Here is a 21,318-nt window from a genome sequence, read left to right on the forward strand (position 1 = left end):
CCTGGCAGAGGACAAGGATGTGCAGTCATGGGGGGCCTGGAGGTAGTTTAGTACGGGTGCAGTGGGTTGGCAGATGAGCAGACAGTGGAGATGTGGCTACAAAGAGAGACACAGAGACTTGGTTTTGGAGGGTCCTGCACACTGTGGAAGATAGTTAGGACTCTGTTTATAAGTTCTAGAGAACAAGTGAAGTAAATTGGGGAGTGACATGCTTGGGATGGCAGGAGTGTGAAGGGGCAGCGAGAAGTCAGCCTTGTATGGAAGAAGGGTCCACACTTGAGATGATGAAGGCTTGAACTAAGGCAGATATAATAGAAATCAGAAGGAGAGTAATGAATTAGAAAAAAAGAATAAAATGGAAAGGAGAATTTTAAAAACTGATGAGCAGTCAGACATGGGGATGAGAGATTTGGAGGTATCCAGGATGACTCCCATTTAGATTTTGATTAGTAGATACTATAAATCATGATAAGGGAATTTAGGAATCTATAAGGAAGTTAAGCACATTCATCCCCAAAAGCATAATAAAATAATGGAATTTGAGTACAATTTTTAAAAATAAAAATAAAATAAACAATGGAAAGAGATTGAAGACATGGAGGGAGGTTAAGACAACAAAGAATAATGAGAATGAAACTAAGAAGTGAAGCATCAAGATATTAAAAATAAATAGAGAGAAATAGGAGAAGTAAGAAGGGAGATACATTTTGCCATGTTCAACATCTGCTTTAGTTTTTAATTCTTGAAAGCCTTCAGTGAAGAGTTAAAGCATTATAGGCTTGATTTTGACAGACTGCCATCAGGAAGGTAACTATGTTGCTGCCACGAATGAAGTACAGACACACTGGGTATCACTGCATCTAAAGTACTACTCAGAGTAATTTTTTAAAGTACATCTGGCAGCTGGGACGATCCTACTCAAGCTTACCTGAAATTCTATCCCAAATGCCATTTTATTCACCTTATGCAGTTTCAGGTTCGCTTGTAGTTTATATGGTGAGTCTTTTCAGCCTCTCAGTAGCACAGGGCACTCTGTCATCTAGTATTTACTGCTGCCAGGTTATTACCTTCTACCTTCTGCCTACTGTATTCCTGGTGTGCCATGAGCTGCTGGTAACCAACCCAGGAAAGGTGTGGTTAGTGTGCATTGGTTTATCAGCTCGGGCTGTCTAACAGTGGCTTTGGTGGGTCTCAGTCTCCCTCAAATGAACAACTCAGAGAAAACCTGAACCGCTCCAGAAATCTCATCAGACCCCCAGAACAAAACAGCATCTGATGTGTTAAAACCAGTGAAAGAGACCATGAAGGTCATTTGAAGACTTTGATTTGAAGGAGGTGAGGAAGAGTAGTTTTTTCCTTTGCCATTTTAAAAAGCTCATAATGCACCCTAGCACTCAGGTTCACATTCCTGGCTGTCTGGTTTACAGGGAACCCTGGGGTTTGTGTTGGGATCATACCACCTTGAGGATGAATGTGGGTGGCATCCAGGGAATAAGACTGGGTAAAGAGAAACTGAGAAAACAAAGAGAAAAAGGAAGGGCTTAGTCCATGGTAAGATGAAATTGGAATCAAGTTTTGTAGTTGATATTGTCTTACTTTGAGGATGAAAAGTTGGTGGACTATTCCCACTGCAATGATCATGTCAAGTTCCCAAGGGAAACTTGTTAATTCATCCTTTTCCAGTCTAACTATCTAATGTATCAAGGGCTCAAGTATAGTTTTTTCAGGAAAAATCCCGAGTTCACACCGCTCACCCCCGACTCCTGCACTGCGCATTCACATGCACAGCCTTTGCCATCTCACCTCTCACTAGGCTCTGCATCTCCCTGGGCAGTTTGATAGAGGCACAGCTGGTTGTACGTTTGTAATCCCAAAGATAGACCCTAAGGTGCTTAAGTCATAAGTCTGTACTTACTGTGTTGTTCCTTTGAATCTCATAAAGAGTTTTAGGCACAAAGGTGTGCATTCTCCATAGAAAGATGCTGAATGGTCCAACCTGGTCATGAGAGGATATGTCCCTATGTACCCCAAGTCACTCCAATGATAGCTAGGCTTTGTAGGGTTTTATGCAAAAGCACCAAATCTCAGGAGTTGCTCTTGTACTCCTTAGACCAACTGAAGCCTTCAAAGTCACAATGAATCTGAATCCAATTGCATCCTAAATTTATAAGCCTCTGTTCAGTGTGACTACTTTGAAATCATGTCTTTTATGTCAGAGATTTGAAAGATTAATGTAAAGCCCCTGGGGAAAAACCCGTTGGCACATCAATGATAAGTAGATTCATGTGTTGCCTATGAAACAGGTTGTCTTATTTTATCATTCAACTCTACCAAAACCCGGATTACCAGTGAGACACCCACTCTAGCATACCTGACAGGTTACTTAAGATTCTAATAATGGGTCTAGTTCCTATCACGGGGCCTACGGTTTGGCTTTCAGCCCTTGATATACTCCCAAGTGTCCCTGAGAAGAATTAAGGAATACTCCATAAATTTTTTCTCCCCACTAGAAATATCTGGCCTTGGGTAAAGTGAAATTTTATTTTCAGGGAGAGGTGGGATATAAAAAAGGAGAAACTAGTTAGGCCCACACAATATTCCCTAGAAACCACACAGTAGGACCTCTCACCCTTCCCATGGCCTCACAAGAGAAAAGGTAGAATGAGTGCCTTATCTTTCTCTCCCAGGACAGTACTTAGCTGGTACCATGTAGATGGCAGAAGAGAAAAATCAAGCTCCTTCATCATAAAAATCCTTGACCCTGCTGGCTTAGATCCCACTACTTAAAAAAACATAGATATAAGGGTATCTGCATGAAGAAAATATGATAATGAAGATCAACCCCTCCAAATAGATAAATTAGAGAGTAATTATATTACAAAAAGATTCTACCTAAAGGATTCCTTTTAATAAGTCTCCTAGTATAGTAGCTTATTTACAGATTATGTATTACATAGGTATAGAGAAGCTTTTGGTTGTTAAGATATTTTAGAGATTAGCTAGAAATCAATGCCTACTGAAGATCATTCAGAAACTAAAACAGAACATTATTGTTTTGATTTCAATGGGAAATTGTAGTTTTATTATGCAGAGCTTTTCCAGAATGGTTTTTATCACAAATGTAAGCTGTATTGTGTATTGATTCAAGGATGAGAAGATTATTTCTTTTTTTAAGTTTTTATTTAAATTCCAGTTAGTTAACATACAGTGTAATATTAGTTTCTGGTGTAGAATTGAGTGATTCATCACTTACATTATTTCATATTTGTAATGGCTTTGAGAATGAAGCAGACTAGTGAATAAATTTTATAATGAAGCCTTCTTGACTACATCAGCAGAATGTCAATGAGTCAGTTCAAGAGCTCAACCAGTCAGTCCTCTCTAGGTAAGCTAAAAAAGTGGCAGATGGGCTGAATGCCTCAGGATAATTTAAAACTGTTCCTAATATATTTAAGATTACATTCAGCTTTCTGTAATAGTGGAGTTTTAAAACTTCTTGGTGTGTCTCAAATCACCTTTCACTTATGTCATTTTACACAATTGAATGAGGAGTGTAAAGCTGAAGAAAAGTATCCAGGCTTTTTCAAATATCTGTGATCTAGAACCCTTCTTTTAAAAAACCCTGCTCATAATGAATCATGGAATGTTACATCAAAAACTAAGGATGTACTGTATGGTGACTAACAGAACATAATAAAAAATTATTATAAAAAATAAAAAAATAAAAAGTAAGAAACCCTGCTCATTCTCCATTCACCTAACTGGCTTAGTCAGTGGACCATGCCACTCTTGATCTTGGGATTGTAAGTTCAAGCCCCCCTGTTGGGTGTAGGTTATTTTTTTTTTTTTTTAGTTCCCCTTTTCTAAGGTGGCAGAGCAAATTTTCGGATAATGATGCCACCAAGGGTTGACTCGTGACTTTTGGTATCAGCCAAGAATACAGAAGTCTTGAGAGGCAGAAACCTTTTTGTAGTTTCATGCCAAGAATGCTGCCAAAACTGAGGGGTCCTAGTCCCAGCTCTTAGACTGACCAGCTGTATGGCCAGCCTGGTTTTCCTAATGATTGTGAGCTTCAGTTTTGCCATCTATGTAAATCTGATGTTTTATATCATGGAAGGATTATATATAAATTTGGAAAGCCATCTATGTAAATCTGATGTTTTATATTTGTCAAAGGATTAAATATATAAATATGTAAAACCACCAGGCAGTTCCTGGCACATAGGAAGCACCTAATAAATTATTTTTAATGTGATCATTACTGGATTAAGCTCTTGTGACGTTAAAAGACTGAGATAATGAAAAACCAGTCACAGCTGACCTTCTCTGGTAAATAGATTTCCATCAGTACAAAGATTGATTCTCGATGTCTGGACAGTCTCTAGAAGGCAAAACCAAAAAGTAGGAATGGGGTCTTTCCTCAGGGATCTTCCTTCCTGGGAGCCCCCACACTCCGTCAAGGCTGCATGTCCTCAGGCAGCCCCAGGGTCTCCACTTTAATGTCTCATCAAGGCCTATTGTCCCCATCTTGGCATCCCCAGCCCTGGCTTCTCCCCCCTCTCCCCCCACCCCACCCCATTATGATTTACCTGCTCTCTGTTTAATATCTTTTTGTTAATTTGCTTATGTATGCCAGTGTGTAACCCTCCCTGAGAGCCTTGGTACATTTTGACAGGGATTCCAGAGACATAATACACAGTGGTTGATCTCAGAGGCAGATGTGTTGGTGGTAATAACGAGAGCTAACAGACTGAGTGATTCCTCTGTGCCAGACGAGTGATTCCTCTGTGCCAGGCGCCGCGGGGCTTTGTAAGCGCTATCCCATGTGTGCCTCACTTCACCACATCTTGTAGAGCAGGTCTTGTCATGGGTCTCTACTTCACAGATGAAGAAACTGAGCCTTAGAGAGGTGAAGGAACTTGGCCCAGGGTGATCACATACGGGGAAGAAGCCGTTCCAGAATGCACTCCCAGGCCCAGCTCACTCCAGATCTGCTGCCGCTCACCACTGTGTTATGGTGCTGTGGCAGGCAGGTCGTGTGTGCTCCTAAAGAGTGCCTACCCCTCTAAACTTGATCCTGCTCCCAGGACCCAAATGACTTCCTGCTTTCAGTCAAGCTGGTTGGAACCAACTTAGTTGACAACTAACTTGAGAGGGGTATTGGAAAGTTCAGAGAGGGACACCCTGGCAGCTGGCTTCCAGCCTACCCCGAGGCTAGACACTGCTCCTGGCCAAAGGACTGTGCTCTGGGCCTCTGCACGGTGAGGAGAGTCCTCTCACTTCCAGCACCCACCTAAGAAGCTGAATCCCAAATTATTTATATTTGTAATAGCCTGAATGGGTCGATGGTGGGGTAATTGGAGGAACAACTTATGATTATTTGTATTCAGTACTTTTATCTGTTATGGAATCGGATTCCAAGGTCTAAATCTAAAAGAATAATCTATGAATTTGCTTGTATTTTGCTCATCTCACAATTTTCCTGGACCAGCTGCAACTCTTCCAAGAATGGGGAAATGAATCTCCCAATAAAATTGAACCCCAGAAAATACTGACTTGTGTCAGTAGGACAGCATTTTCTCAGTAGTAATCTAAATATTGCGTCCTCATGGAGAAAGTCAGAGGACAACTTACTGTCATCAGGTGGTACGAGATAAAAACTAATAGTGGTAATAACAGTCGTAATTCAATGTCTTACATTTATCAAGTGCTGATAAACCTTATATGCACTGCTCCAGGTGGCATCATAGGATATACATGTTATGTGTGGAAGTGGGCGCCCTCATCATCCCTGTTTACAGAGGTGGAAACTCAGGCACAGAGAGGCTGTTCAGAGTCATAAAGTCAGTAAATGAGAAAACTAGGATTAAACCAGGGCAGCCTGGCTTCTAATTTTATTTCCTTGTACTATTAAAGCAACCAGTCTTCCTCTATCTGTGTATCAACTAAATCATCTTTATATTTTGGCTAAAATTTATTTTGTCTTTGACGCGATCCCATCAAGCCCTGCTGCCAACTCTGAGAGGGGTAGTCTCTGCTGGCGGGTTGCCCCATTAGGATGGTGATTTGGAATTAAAGACAAATGATACTGTGTTGGCTTTTCTCATTCTAAGAAAAGATTTTATTTATTTATTTGAGAAAGAGAGAGAGAGAGAGCACAGAGGGAAAGTGAGAGGGAGAAGCAGACTCCCTGCTGAACAGAGAGCCAGATGTGGAGCTTGATCCCAGGACCCTGAGATCATGACCTGAGCGTAAGGCAGATGCTTAAGCGACTGAGCCACCCAAGCGCCGTTCTCATCATTTTAATGATTGCTTTACCTTGATAATATATCCCTCTTGGTAATATTGATAAAACTTTTTTCCCCCACAAAAATATTCTTAGTCTAAACCTGTTTTGATTACTTTTCACTGGTCATGACAGAGAGAAAAGGAAAAAAAATGGCAAGTGACCTCCACATTAAAATATGTGGAGATCTTTTCACCTCAAATTCATACTTGATTCACAAAATATCACCTAATTTCTTTTTTTAGTACAAACTTTAAAGAAATTCTTCTTGTCTCTCTGGCCTTCTATCAGCCAAAACTTAAATTTATTGGGAATCCTAGTGCGGAAAGCTTCTATTCAAATTTCTAACTATTATTCTCTTTGTAAGTCAAATTGTGAGTGAGGGAGTTCGATGGTGACAGAGTTTATGTTTGCAGAAGATTGAGGGTTCCTGTTTGAAATTTAAGTCTTTCACCGAAAAAGCTGGAACGTGAGATCAATAGAATTGTTACCTTACTTCTCAATGATAATGGAAAACTTTCCCATTCCTTCGCATATAGTTTCTCAAGTTTATCATATGCCTTGTGTACCATGTATATGATCTCTTAGAACTTCAGTGGATTTCTGAAGCCAGGAATATACATGCAAATAAGCAAGCAAGCAAGCAAGCAACAACAACAAAACTGTCCTGTTACACTGAACTTCACCCAGTGTTCTGCCTGATTCTAATTACCTTCAGCAGTTTACCCAGGATGCTTCAGTATAACCACCTGGAAAAATGAGGGTGGAACTTTGATTCTGGGAGGCATATGGAAATTTAATTACTAGGTTTACAAAGTATTTTAAAATCCCCAGATAAAAGTGAACAGAGGACTAGAGAAGAATATCATTATTACAAGTAGTGGAGTTATATGGGGGTGAGAGGAGTGCTGAGGATCAAAGACCAGTGTGCCCTTCTCTATACTGGCCTCTTAGCCCCATCTTCTGCAACCAGCCTCAAGGGGAGATGGAGAAAGAATCATTTATTCACCTTCTGGCTGCAAGAACTGCAGACCTCAACTGTGGCAATTCTAGCACTGAGGAGAAAATACACATAGGAAAAAAGAAGGCCATGTCTCACTTCCAAATTAAAAAAAGACATTTCTACATGTTTCCATAACCCACAGACTGCTGCCATTTGAGGCCAACCCCTCAAAGTTTTCCTCTTTGTCTAGTGTAGTTGCTGAATCTAGGCCACTGTCAGCAATCCTTTTCATTCACCCAGGCCCATCCCCACGCCTCACAGATGCAGAGATTCTCTTGAGACATGTGTACTTTGGTATCAAACAATGCAACTCATGTTTGATTTTGGATAACCTTGCACTGCTGAATAAAATAACCCTTGAGAAAGAAGCAATAAAAGCGCTGTAAGAAAAATGACTCATGTTTCCAAGCTGTCTAAAGTGATCACTTATCCCAACAAATGGTAATTCTTTCAAGACACAGTGGGCATGCACCATACTTATAAAAGTCTGGGAGAAAAGCCTTGCAATCATTTTTTTTTAAATTGTGTTAAAATCTATCAAAAGAATGTTTCTGGTAGGCTGTACCAGACAGGGTATGCTTAAAAACAAAAACAAAAACCACATGGATGTGGAAGCCAAGGTGGATTGGTGCAAGGGGGTCCTTGCCGAACATGCAGTCCCATCCGCTTGTTTATGCACTTGTTTATGTGCCTCTAATTGTTTTCCATTTTCTGCCCCCATTCGTTAGAGTGCAAAGATGTGAACAAAGTGGCTTATTGCCCACTGGTGCTGAAGTTCAAGTTCTGTAGTCGAGCATACTTCAGACAGATGTGTTGTAAGACCTGCCAAGGACACTGACCCACGGAAAGCCAGAGAGAGCGCCTTGTCATTTCATCGTGGAAATGCGTCCATCAAAGAGAGCCACCCAGAGGAAGAGGATTGATGTCCTTGCAAATGTATTACCCTGTGGAAAACGTAACCACTGGTCAGCCCTAGCTGACAGGATTTCAATATTATTTTAACTTCTGTGAAGTGGGATTTATTGATCCAAAGTGCTGGACACGGTATTAAGGAGGGAATGCCAGATCGGAGAGATCCAAACAACACAGGGAGACTTGCTTACTGTGGAACGTTTGTGTTCTTTCGAGTAAATCCAATAGCCTGTTTACCTCCTTGGACCATTAAGATAATTTTTATTATGGACTTAGCAATGACACTGAATCCATTTGTATTTAAAACTGTTTAAAATGTAGCTGTTATGACTTGGTCAACTATGGAAGTAAAAGAAGATTCAGAAACCTTAAGTCATAGCTTAAAAATATTTACTATACTTTATCTCACTACAACAGCACCACAATTTAAATTCTAAAACGGGCTTTTAACTGTAATTTAAGGAGCAATTATAAATCAAAAGTAATGAAAGTTTGTATTATTTTTCTTCATTCCACTTAATTTCCTTAGGAATAATCCCCCTGTTCTGAACACTGCTGTGAGCCATATATAAACTCTATTAAACCGAACAACAGTGAAGGACTTAGTTGAAGGCAGTGCATCAGTTACTGCAGCTGTGCAAGTCTATAAATTCTGTGCTAAAGACTGTGGCCAACTTGCCCTTGTGCAAGTGAAGCTGAGATTTCCATTAAAACTTTAAGAGAAAAACATTTCGATTTCATGCAGAAGCCAGACCAGGGGTACGGTAGAGACTGAAGAACCAGGCCCTTTGCTGCCATCACTCGGGATGCCTCAGTTCTCCTTTGAGTCACCCCAACTCAATTGTGTTTACATCCTCACCGGCCACAGAACAGCTTCTGCCCCGTTGGATTGTTGCACGCGTGTTGAGCTTACTGAAATGATGCCGTGCAAAAGATAGACTGGCTCAGTAACAACCAGGCAGACCCTTTTGCTGACAATTGTGATGGGTTCCAGATGTCCCTTCTTTGATATGGCAGAAGGGCATTTATTTATATGAGAGCAAGTGTGTGTGTGTGTGCGGGCGCTTTTGAGTGTGTGGGTTAGATGCGTGTGCTTGCACATAAATGTGCTATTTCTGTGAGTTTTAAAGTAGGCAAGGGATAACAACCAAAGAAGAAAAACTCATGAAGCCTAAAGATCATAAAGCATAATTTTAATAGTCACTCAACCAACTATTTTGTATTTTTTATGGATACTCTGAATGGCAATTAAATGTGAAACCAAGTTTCTTGGGCAAGTCAAATTCAAGAATCAAATCCAGAATCCCAAATTAAATGGACTAGCTCATATTTTCCCCATCCACAAGTTTCGTATCGTGCTCATCAAAAGCTTCAACAGTGGGATTAAAAGAAAGAAAAAAAAAAGGGTACTTGTTTATATTTTGTACTTGAACACTTGTAGTTTGCAGCAGGTTCTTGATGAATGTGCTTTGTATCCTACAGGTGTGTACACTGTGCCACACCAGCTGCTCAAACTCCAGCTAAACGGCTACCTTGTATTGATACTGCTTGGAGTTAAAGAGTATGTTTGACTTAAACCTGTCACTGTGTGTGCTCAAACTACATGTCAGGTGTATCACCCACACCGTGACCTAAGGTAGAGGATTACTTTTTTTCAGAAAGGAAAAGAGACTCACAGACTTCAAAAACCAACCTAAACTTCAGGTTTTCTATGGACAGTCAGCACGGATGTTGTTCTACACACTCCGTCGTGGTCATCCCTATTTTCTTGGCTGCTTCCTCTCTCAACACCACAGCTCATGTCCCTGAGCTTGCCAGAGAAAGCTACTGACAATACAGAAAAATTGCCAGGACCCCTGTGTATACTGCCCTGAGAAGACGAGCCAAAGCTCCATCTATTCAGTGAAGGGGAGGCAGCCCATTAGCAGCATGGCCCCAGCACTGAATCCCTTGGTCCCTTGCAAAGAGCAGTTAACTTGGTGCTAATGTGCCCTGGTGAAATAAAAGATGCGTGCTTTCTGTGGCATTTTAGGCATAGGTTACCTGTCAGGATCTGTTTCTCCCCAACATAAATATCAGCTCATGTTTTTATTCCAAAAAGATTTCGTACATTACTGACTTAAGTCTGTTCTACACCTCACCTGGAAACGAATGTTGTGAGGACCGTTGCCCTGGGCTCCCTTGACTGACATTAGAAGAGGGGGCAGCTAGTGTTCCCTCAGGAGTGTGCACAAGCCCCAAGGCCAGGAGCAGAGAGCTTCCAGGTGCAGCATCGGATTACTCTGCTAGAAAGAACCAAGCACAGAATGTAACAGAACTAAACCTGAGTGGGGAAACAAATCATATTCTATAGCACATCACAATACCACTGCCAACTCTGTAGTCAACCACGTGGCTACATGATATGCTCTCTTTCTAAATAATAGCAACAGGATTGTCAGTGGAGGCTGAGCCACCATAGCAGGCCCTCCGAAAGTAGCATGCTATGTGGACTACTTAGGGATCCCCAAGGAAACTGGTACCCCATGGCTGAGAGCAGTATCTGCCATTGGCATGAAGTCCTGCCAAAAAAGGAAAGGTGAATATACCCAACTGATTAAAGCCCTTGAGATACATATGACTCCCCAAACAGTCCATTTCATTAGGAATTTTATTCGAGTGAATGTCACATAGGTATCCTTAATAATACAGAATGAAATTACCTTTGTATTATTGTGATTAGTTGTTGCTTATTATTTTATACTCAGTATTAATGTGGTACACTGTTACATTTTTTTTTGCTTTTGTAAATTATATTCTAATTTATTGCCATGTTTCCTAACACTTGTCCTACATTCATTCTGCTTGTAATGAAAATGAAAAAGTCATTGTAACACTTGATGGAGTGAAATTCCACACCAGGCACAGATTTTTTTTTAACATAGATAATTTAGTAAAAATAAAAATTCAGCTTGTAAGAATGATTCAGATGAAAGTTGTCTATTCCCTGAAAAGCTGGTGTTAAACTTGCAGTAGAAGGAACCTATCCTTTGGAATACCACACTACACTATCCAAATTAGCCAGGTAGTATCCAGGATTGAGATAATTTGTTGCACCCTTATTACCCTCCTCAGAGATTGCATTTATTTGTATTTCAGTACTATTAAATACAAGGGCTTTTGGTATTTCTGGTGACTCTCTATCCCCAGATGCCACTAGTCAGCTATTCTAACCCTAGAAAGGTAGAATAGCTGACTAGAAAGGAAGTCCAGATTGACCCATGACTCTTTTGCCTCCCTCCTTCTTTTGCTTTCCGTGTAAATTCCCCGATGCAAGATATTTCATTGTGGAAAAGGTGCTGAACAGAAGTATTTGTACTTGAAGAAGGATTTTTCTACTCAGATTCAACAGGGAGCTTAGGAACATGAGGGACGTACTTTTCCCCCTTTAAGCATTTCCTCTGAGGCTGAGCTAATGGTTCAGCCATTGCTGAGCTGGGGTGTACTATCACGTGCAAAGGTAACTCAGCAATTTTTGAAACTCAGCAACTAAAACGAAGGTGACCCTCCTGCATGCTTAGCTATTTGAGTATGTTCATAACGACAATTTCATCAGTTACATAAGAAGATGTGGAATGCCCAAGCAGGTTGTGCTTCAGTCTGCTTACCTCCACATCCACCCACACACTCATTCAACCTGATACACCAGAAGAAATCAGGTACAGTGATTAGATAGTCTTGGAGAGTATATCCTCAGGGTCATTCTAGGAGCCAGAAGTGGCTGGAGTATTATGAATTCTCAGTGAATAAGACTCTGGGACAAGCTGTATCAACTTCCCACTGCATTTGCAAAGGGTACTTCTTCTAGGGGTTGGCAAGGGGGGGAATAACGAGAAATATGGTTCGCCTTGGCTTAGATTCCTCAGATGCAAGTCTCTATCTGTCCACCTACAGTTGTTTTTAAGCTTCCAGTTAACTGTTTTATCCCTCTAAAATATCTAAAGGGTACTTTCCTACTTAGGGTACTAACTCCAAGGACAGTCCACCCACCGTGGAGATCTCTGCCATTCTCCAGAGAGCACTGGGATCATCCTTAAGCTTTTATGCTCCAAAAGGCCAGGTGACGTTTTTCTTCAGGTGGATTAGGAAGAAAGTTGGGTATTGATATTTATAACAAAAATGTGTGAATTGGTGTGACTAGGATAATATTCATTACTTTTAAAAGAAAGGGGGAAAATATAACTCAGGGAGAAAAAAAAAGTCACAGTCCAGGAGGCCTAGAAAATTCTAAATAAGTGGTTGCAAGAAAGAGAAAAGATCAGTCCCTGAATAAAAAAGGGATGGATAAGCTGTGTTCAGAATTCTGTCTCATTCATATCATCAGAATGTGTGGAATAAACTAACATATGTTTTCAAAAAGAACAGCTGTTCACAATGGTTTTATACCTCAGACTTGAAAACCCCAAGCTGTAACTTAAAAGGAAAATGGTCTTCCATTTTTTCTCAGAGGGTTATTTCTAGTATTCTTTGTCCCTCATTTCATCCACAGATGGTATCTGAGGCCCAAAATTGAGGCCTCAGTTTGAGGGCTGGCTCCACTCTGAGGGAACGAAGGTTATGCTTGTATTGTCTCTTGGTTGATGGCTCCTGTTAGCCCACTGAAGGCTTAAGCTGCATAAAAGATGAAAGATAATTTCCAGGGCAATATCTAACTTTACCAGAACAACACTGTGTGGTTACACAAGGGTAATAGCACCTGATGTCCAGACTCCAAGAATTAGGGAGCCTGAATATTCCTGTTCACCTCAGGGCACAGAACATCATGCTTGACTGGTCAAGATTTCATTACTCCAGATTTTAAGTTTTGTGAAATTCAATCCAGAGATCTCTTCTTGGACCTTCGTTTGAATACCTTACCTTAGAGACGTTTCACATAAGAGGGGCAAGTTATCCCACCAGCTGCAGGCCTCTCAGAAGTCAGACTGCCTTCTTCAGGTCAATGGCTAGAGAATAATGGCTTCTACTAGCTCAAGGCCAATGCAATTCTTGGAAAGGCCTGGTCTGTGTCCCCAGCAAGGGCTTTTGTGCATCGCAGGCTACCTCATGGGCCCAAAGAGCAGTAATTGTGAGATGAGGCCCCTGAAATCCCAAGCAAAGATGTCAGCAGGAGTTCTAGCCCAGGGCCAGTCCAGACCAGGTGTAGCCTCTTTGTTTCTGAAGAGTGTTGTCAGCCATGGTCATTCATTTATATGACCAATATTGCTGAGTACCTGTTGTACACAGGTTCTATGCTAGGCACTTAATATATGTTCCCTCATTGGATGGGTTATAACAAAACTGTCAGGACAGTACTGTCAATCCCTAGTTACAATTCCAAAACTGAGGCTCAGAGAGGTTGAGTAAGCTGTCAGGGGTCACAGAACCAGTGAGGGGAGTGTGACACTCTTTGGCACAAAGAAGTTTGCTGCCTGGTCTACATCTGGGACCAGGAAATTTGGAAGGATGCTCCTCTACCAGAGAGAAAGTAACTCACCAGGCCAGAGGAAATGGGTTCCTCCCTCCTGGGAAGCAGTGGGCCTGAGGCCTTGGGCAGGGCTTCAGGGGTCATGAAAGGGTGAACTTTGGGTTCCTGTCTCTGTAGGTGGTGGTGTTCACTATGAAAATTCCTATGTCTGGTGACAAAATTATACATGGGGACCCAAAGTGGTTTCTAAGCATGTAGTTAGAGTTCGTGGGAAGAGGAGGAAAATGAAGGTCAGAGATATTCAAGGATGGATGTTGTCTGCAATGGCAGTTAGCAGCCAAATGCAAGTGAAGGCTCTCACCTCCCCTGAAATGTCCTGTTTTGAATCCCAGAGCCTGTTCCTGTCTGACAGCCCCCCCACACCATTTCCAGACATGCCAGATGGCCTCACTGACCTATTTCAACACAACTGGAGCAAAATGATTCCTGTGTTGGCTTCGGGTAAGTTTCAAGAAAGGTGGGTTTCTCTGTTTCAGTCAGAGCTGGACCATCAGGTTGCTGCCAGCAAGCACATTCTTTGACCTTCTGTGGTGGGTCTACAGAGTGGAACCAGGTGTTCTTTCAGCCCATGCCAGAATGTACTGGCCGCCCAACTGGCCACCTGCCTCCACCCCACCGACCGGGCTTTGGCTGGCCCTCTACCAAACAGCTGTGCCGGGAGCCACAGGTGGCCGCCCACGCTTGTGCCCAGGCCAGCAGCTGCATTGGCCTGACTCAGCCTGGTGAGATGGACCTCATGTGCCTCTGCCCCTCTGCCCCAACTCCTCCCCAGCCAGGGACTAGGGAGAAGGAAAACTAAAGCTTAAGTACACTAAGAAAAGTTTTTGTGGTCGAATGGCAATCAAAACACTTACTGTTCTCTTCCCCATCATCAGTTTGGGTATTTTATTTTTAATGATTCAAATGAATCTGATGTAAATGAATAGACATTTAGTTTGCTGTTTTAGGGGGGTTATATTATTGTAAATATAAAAATAGCCTGGTGCTGTGTATCTAAATATAAAAACAAAGCAGGAGGACAGCTCAACTCCAAAAAAATGTTATCTGGGAAATCATCCTAGGTATCTAGATAATAACTACATACAAGAATATTATTTGATATACTGAAAAAACACCTACAGAAGTGGCTAAAATACGAGTTTGAATTAAAGTGGGTAGCAAAACAGAAGATGTTATTTCAGCCAAACTAATTGCAATAAGAAATAATATGATTCATAGTTTTAAACTTTAGAACAGAAAAAAGCAAAATTGAGAAATTAAATATTTTATTTTGAGATTAAAAAGAGAAAGTATATATTGAAATCTTGAAACAAGATTATAACTTGGAGCCACATTTAGTTTTGAAGATTTTCTGAATGTGGGCTGGGCTAGGGAGATGTTATTACCTACTATGCTTAGGGTCCAACTTCCCACCAATGTGGCAAACTTGCTGGAGGGAAATAGTGGGAGACACACTGTTTTATTTCATCCCACATTTGATCTCAACTCAAGAAACTACATGTACCAACCATTTATTATGTCTGGCTTTTCTTTAGGTTTATTTATTTATTCATTTTTAAGTAATGTCTATACCCAATGTGGGGCTGAAAGTCACGACCCCCAGATCATGAGTCCCAAGTTCTTTCAACTGAGCCAACCAGGAACCCCTGGATTTTTAAATCAATGCATTAGAACTTAACACTCCAGAGGAGTATTATCCTTTTCAGAGTAATTACCGGAGATCACTCTGTACTCGCTGTGAGAGTAAAATCATCATTCAAGAAAGTTTTTAAATTGTGTTTGGACTATCTCCCAGGGTAGAATCGATTTGAATTTTGCAAAAGCCCAAAACCAAATCTGGTAAGTAATCTGCATATAATCATTTTGGCTACAATTATCTACTGTGCCTTATAAATTGACACCAGGTGATACCACAAAAGGAAATGCAAATATGCTATGAGTAAGTGACTACTTTAAAGGAAGCGTCTACAAAAGGACTGGTGTTTTGTCTAAAAGCTATTGACATTACTTCATAATCCAACTTAAAATTAATGTAACATTTCACTAAATGTTTTACTCCTGCAAATTCTAAAATTAGCTGGAAAACTGGACCACCTAAATGCCATGTTATCTGTTAGGGAGAACAAAGATCTCTGACCTCCCAGTAATGAGTAACCCTTCAATCCAGGAAGCCAAACCATTTCTCAGACCCTGAAGTTAGCAAACAGCTGTCCTTAGGTGATTCTCCTTCCAGGAGTCTCTGGAGAAAAAAAAAAAACAAAAAAAACCTGTCCTTCTAGAGATCTAATTAGCCAAGGTCTGTCAGCAACATTAATGAAGCTGTGGCTGAGTGTGCAAGACTTGGAGTTATGCTTCTTCATCACTGAGTCAGCATCCATACAGATGTGCCCTGATTTACACAATTCTACGTGTGTTCCATTTATGTAGCTTGAAGCATTTCCCATTTGCTTAAGTGATAATTCCGAGATGAACCTGATCTTTAACTGGCTGTGTTGGGCTAACGATCCAGTCTCCAGTGTCTTCCTCCTTGGCCTGTCTTCCTCCTAGAGTTTTCAAGGAAGTTGTTATTGACGTGTGAACAGATACTTAAACATGTGGGGAGACTACCATCTTAAGGAGTTCTAAGAGTATGTCTTTTGAAGAGGATAATTACTCTCTATCTAACTTCAAAGTGTGAGTTTTCACCGTGGGTTTTTAATAAATCAGATACTCATATATATCAAGACACAAATAAAAAAAATTTTCCCAACATTTTTGCTGGAACATGGCCTAAAATCCATAATTTTTACCTCCCCCCCCCACCCCCTCAAGAACCATATCATTTTAAATTCATACCCTCACTCTCTAAACAACTTTAAAAAGCCTTCTTGGGTGGCCAGGAATTCTTGTTTCTCAAAATTAACAATGACAGCCATGGTCAGGGACACTGTTGGAGTCCATTGTCACTGTGAATCAAGAAAACTTCACTTTAAACATGTTTACATTTTCACCCCAAATAGTTTACCCAGATTGATCTTTTTTTTTTTATCAACTTCATGATTATTCAATTGCTGATAATTGACTAGGAGAAAAACCCTGATAAGACAGACAGATGAGGTACCATCAAGGAGTTATAATGAAGAAAAGAATGAGTGGTAATGTGTTTATTTCATGCAATGTCCTCTATAAGAGCAGGGGATGCAGAGGAATGAGAAGTGTTTCTTATACTGTTGAAAATAATGTAATTCAATGTCCTTTACTTTAGGCAAGAAATTACCAACTTTTGTTCATTTTTTATTTATGTTGGAAAATTTCAAACCTATGCAAAAGTAGAGAGACTAGTTTAATGATGCCTTCTTCACTCAGCTTCCACAGTAATCAACATGCCCAATCTTGTTTCCATCTATTCTTTTCTACTGTGGCTTTTTTAAGCAGACATCACGTCATTTCATCTTTAAATACTTTGGAATCTATCTCTAGAAGATAAAGACTCTTTAAAAAATGACTAAGTATTATTAACAAGATATTTCTGTTTTCATCATAAAATTGAATTTGCTCAATACTGTCATCAAACTTGGGGAAAGTAATCATAATTGTGTACACCACGTCATGTGCACCGATTATGGGCTCTCTTCCAGGCAGTATTCTAGGTGCATTCTGTCCCTTATCTTGTCTTCATTATTAGTGATTTTCTAGGGGAGGAAACGGGGGCTGGGAGAGGTCGAGAGACTCCTCTTCTGGCAAGTTGAATGTAGCAGGCCTGCAGAAGACAAAGATTTATGAGAAAACAACTCTTCTACCACCAGTGTCTGTACTGTTTCTCTGTTGCAAATCACATTTGGGAAGAGGAACATCCAGGTCTTTGCTTGTTGGTCCCAGAAGAGTGTTATAAAAACAAGTAACTCATGGAGAAAATAAACCCTCCTCTGGCCCCTCAGACCATGGCTGCTTTGAGTCTTAGTCGCATCAGACAGCATTCCTTGGTGTAACTGCCTTGTTGCTGCAAATGACTTCAGCCATATTGTTTTTTTTTACTCTCAGCACGTCAAAAGCTACCCTGGTTAATGAAACTTCTCTCAAACTTCCCCTTCAGTTTCCAACACCATTGCAAAATTTCCAGCTGTAACCATTAGTAATTAATTGTAACCAGGCTCAACTGTGGAATCAAATGTGTAATTAAAAGTTATTTTTGTAGGGAAGTGTAGTGATGTTAGCAAATAGCTTTCCGGCAATTGATTTTTTAAAATGGGGTGGTGTAGTAAGAGCAATAAAACAAATAGAGCAAATGTTAACAAATGGTGAATGTAGGTGATGGGTAGGTACATGGTAAGGAAAGAGTTCATCCCCATAGAAAGTGTGTGTGTGTGTTTCCGTGCATGCATGTGTCGGTGTACATGGGGAGGGGGCACACAGGGGGGTGTGTATGGAGAGAGAGAGAGAGAGAGAGAGAGCAAGCAATAGTGTCCCGATGTCACAGTCAAAAAAATTAAAGCTTAGTGAAGTACTCTTTTCTTTCCTTTGTCTTCTTTCTAAGCAGGAGACCAAGTGCAGGGCAGGAGTTGGACTCACAAGCCCTGCATGGAAAGAGTGGCCAGAAAGAAAAGCAACTGGGCTAAAAACCAATTCTGAGTCCTAGTCCAAGAATGAGTTTTTCTCAAGTCAGAGAAGTGGTTCCCAGACTTTCAGATTTCATGGACCAGTAAAATTTCAAAACTACTTTGGAGACTGATGTAGAGTTGCTAACGTTTTACTTTGCCAAGTAAGGATATTTTGGAAAAAAAAAAAATCTATCAGTTACTATTACCATAAAAGGTACCTTGCTGAAAGAAGGTACATTTTAACTGCAAAAAAAAGTGAATACATTTCACTTCACTTTAGTAGAAGTCACTACATGGTCCTTATTTTTGTATTTAACATACTTTCAAATAAGAAGACTTTTAATTACAAGGATACAAAGCTAAACAAGTGCTTTAAACATTAAAGGCAGGACAGTTCCAGAGGGAAGCCCATGGCGCCAAAAGGTCCTGGAGGACCCGGGGGCTCCTCGCCCACCTTTCCCCTCAGCCTGTCTTTAAGTGTCCATGGCTCCCTTCATCTATAAGACAGAGACAGCAGTTCCAGGGGCACACACAGAAAAGCCAGCAGCTAGTGAAGAGGGGAGGCTGTTTCTGCGGCTGTGTCAGTTCCAAGGAAGAAGAGGGTTCAGAGACCTCCGCAAATTTGCCCTCTGGACACAGTGGCCAGAACTGAGCCACAATCCATACGCTAGCACCAGAGAGGCAAGAGACAATCTGCATTATTTTGCCTCTCTACTGGAAGCTGCCTCTGCCCCAAGGGGCAGGGAGCAGCTGTTTGTAGGACCAAGGGACTCTATTAGGTCTCTGAAGGCCTCATCTGGGGCTAGCATGCCTGAGTGTGAAGCCTGATATTTGGGAACTAATCACTTAAAGCTTCCCTTGCTGAGGGCTGCTGAGCCTGTTGAGCATATATCTAACAGTCTGAGAAATGCTTTATTTCGTTCCATCCAAGTTTAGAGCAGAGATTTGTGTAAATAACCCTCAAAGTCTTCGTGCTTTGCAAGGGAGCCTGAAGAAGCCTGGCCAAATGATATCATAGCTCTGTTGAGAAAAGCGTGAATAATCGCCCATCATTTTACCCCCAATTGCATATGAACAATTACTCATCTTCATTAACTGCCTTCTTGAATTATTCATGAAAGCAAAGGTATTCAAACCCACAGAACTGGCCTTGCCATATAAAGGAAATTGTAACAGCCTCTAGTGAGAGTTGTTAGTGTAATTAAAATGAACTTTTTACTATGTTGACAAGCTATGAAAAATGCGATAACCCACAAAAAAGTTTAAAACAACATTTTGGCCTGAAGTTGCACTCTCTTTCATGACAGGTCCCTGAAATGGTATAGAAGGTAAATTACAACTTTAAGCAAAAATTGAAGAAACAGATTTCCAGGATAAGATGACAGAATGAAGCAATAAGAAGCTCTCTTCCCCTCTACCTTACAAAATAAAACATACATACACAGAACAAAAAAGAATGATAATAATAATAATAAAAACCCTACCAGCAGCAAACTAGAGAGGCAGGATAATTTTCTGCTATCAGTATTGAAGAATAGTACCTGAAGAAAAATCTGGTTCAGCCCACAGTTTGATAGAGCTTCTAACTTTGCCTCCACCCATCATCAATGGTATGTAGAAAAGAAAGTGAGTCGATGAAATCTCGAAATTCTCATTAATACTCTCCATCATCAGAAGAAGCAGGCTGAGGGACTGAATAGGTGACTCGGGAAAAACAGGGAAATTCAAGAGCAGAAGTCCCTGCCTACCGCAACTGTAGGAATGAGAAAGGCTGCCATCTATGAAAAAAGGATGGGCATTGCTCAGAAAGTCAATGTAGACTTATCACATGTGTCAGGGATTCCACGTTTGGGTATATACCCCCCAAGAATTGAAAACAGACTCCAAGGCCTCCGGTCTGGGGAAGAGTCTGGGGAAGGGGAGGCAGGCGTCACTCCAGCCGCAAAGGTGGCAAGAAGCCCCTGATGCAGCCCAAGAAGATGGACAAGGAAGATGGACAAGGAAGGACGGCATTCAAGCCAAGGAGATGGACAAGGAAGGACGGCATTCAAGCAGAAACAGAAGGAGGAGCAAAAGCAAGTTTGAAAGTGAAGGCCGAAGGCCCCAGGGAAGAGCCCGCTGGCCACAGGTGGAGTTAAGAAATCTGGCAACAAGGAAGCTGTTCCTTGTGCCTGAGGCAATGGTGATCTGACATTCCAGTCCTGTTTAAACATCTGGATTCCCTGTCATTGCTTCTGTTGCCACCGATAGCTGGAATGAAGTGTTGTCTTAGATCCTGTCGTATATTTAAGAATGAACGTCTGTTAAAAAAAAAAAAAAATCCTTAAAAAAAAAAAAAGAAAAAGAAAACACAGATTCCAAGGGATATTTGTTACATCTATGTTCATATCAGCATTATTCACAATAGTCAAAAGGTGAGAGCAACCTGTCCATCGACAGATAAATAAACAAAATGTGGTTTATCTTACAATAGAATATCATTTGGCCTTAAAAAGAAAGGAAATTGTGACGTATGCTACAACACGGATGAAACTTGAGGACATTATGCTAAGTGAAATAAGCTAGTCACAAAAAAGCAAGTACTGTATGATTCCACTCATAGGAGGTACCTACAGCAGTCAAATTCACAGAGACAGAAAGTAGAAGGATGGTTGCCAGGGGCTTCGGGGAGGGTCAGTGAAAAGTTAGTTTTAATGGGCACAGAGTTTCAGTTGGAGAGAATGGAAAAGTTCTGGAGATAGATGATGGTGATGCTTGTACAACAATGAATGTGCTTCTGCTACTGAGCTGTGTGCATAAAAATGGTTAAGTTGTAAATTTTATGTTATATATATTGGACTACAATTTTAAAAAGAAGGAAAACCCACAAGTACTTGCCATCTTCTGAAGCACTGTGCAGATACTGGGAAAAGACCCTAAGCCCATGGGATAGGAATATACCAGCTAAATATGTGCCTTATGATACAGGGCTGTGGTGGGACATATTGTTTCTCCCAGCTCTCCCCTGTTTTGCCATATTGCCCTTTGCCATGTGACT

The 21,318-nt window shown here is 40.9% G+C and overlaps 1 protein-coding gene across 1 annotated transcript in view; it reads left to right on the forward strand.

Moving 5' to 3' along the window:
- The window catches only part of LOC103663878 (A disintegrin and metalloproteinase with thrombospondin motifs 6), a 175,439-nt gene extending 164,275 nt beyond the window's left edge, over positions 1-11,164 (forward strand). The window contains exon 18 of the mRNA XM_040622694.1: positions 8,018-11,164. Within this exon, the coding sequence (XP_040478628.1) occupies positions 8,018-8,127 (110 nt within the window). The 3' untranslated portion in view covers positions 8,128-11,164. The remainder of the gene's footprint in view (positions 1-8,017) is intronic.
- Positions 11,165-21,318: the final 10,154 nt, after the last annotated feature.

Source organism: Ursus maritimus, unplaced genomic scaffold (assembly GCF_017311325.1).
Source record: "Ursus maritimus isolate PB19 unplaced genomic scaffold, ASM1731132v1 scaffold_5, whole genome shotgun sequence".
Taxonomy (NCBI): Eukaryota; Metazoa; Chordata; class Mammalia; order Carnivora; family Ursidae; genus Ursus; species Ursus maritimus.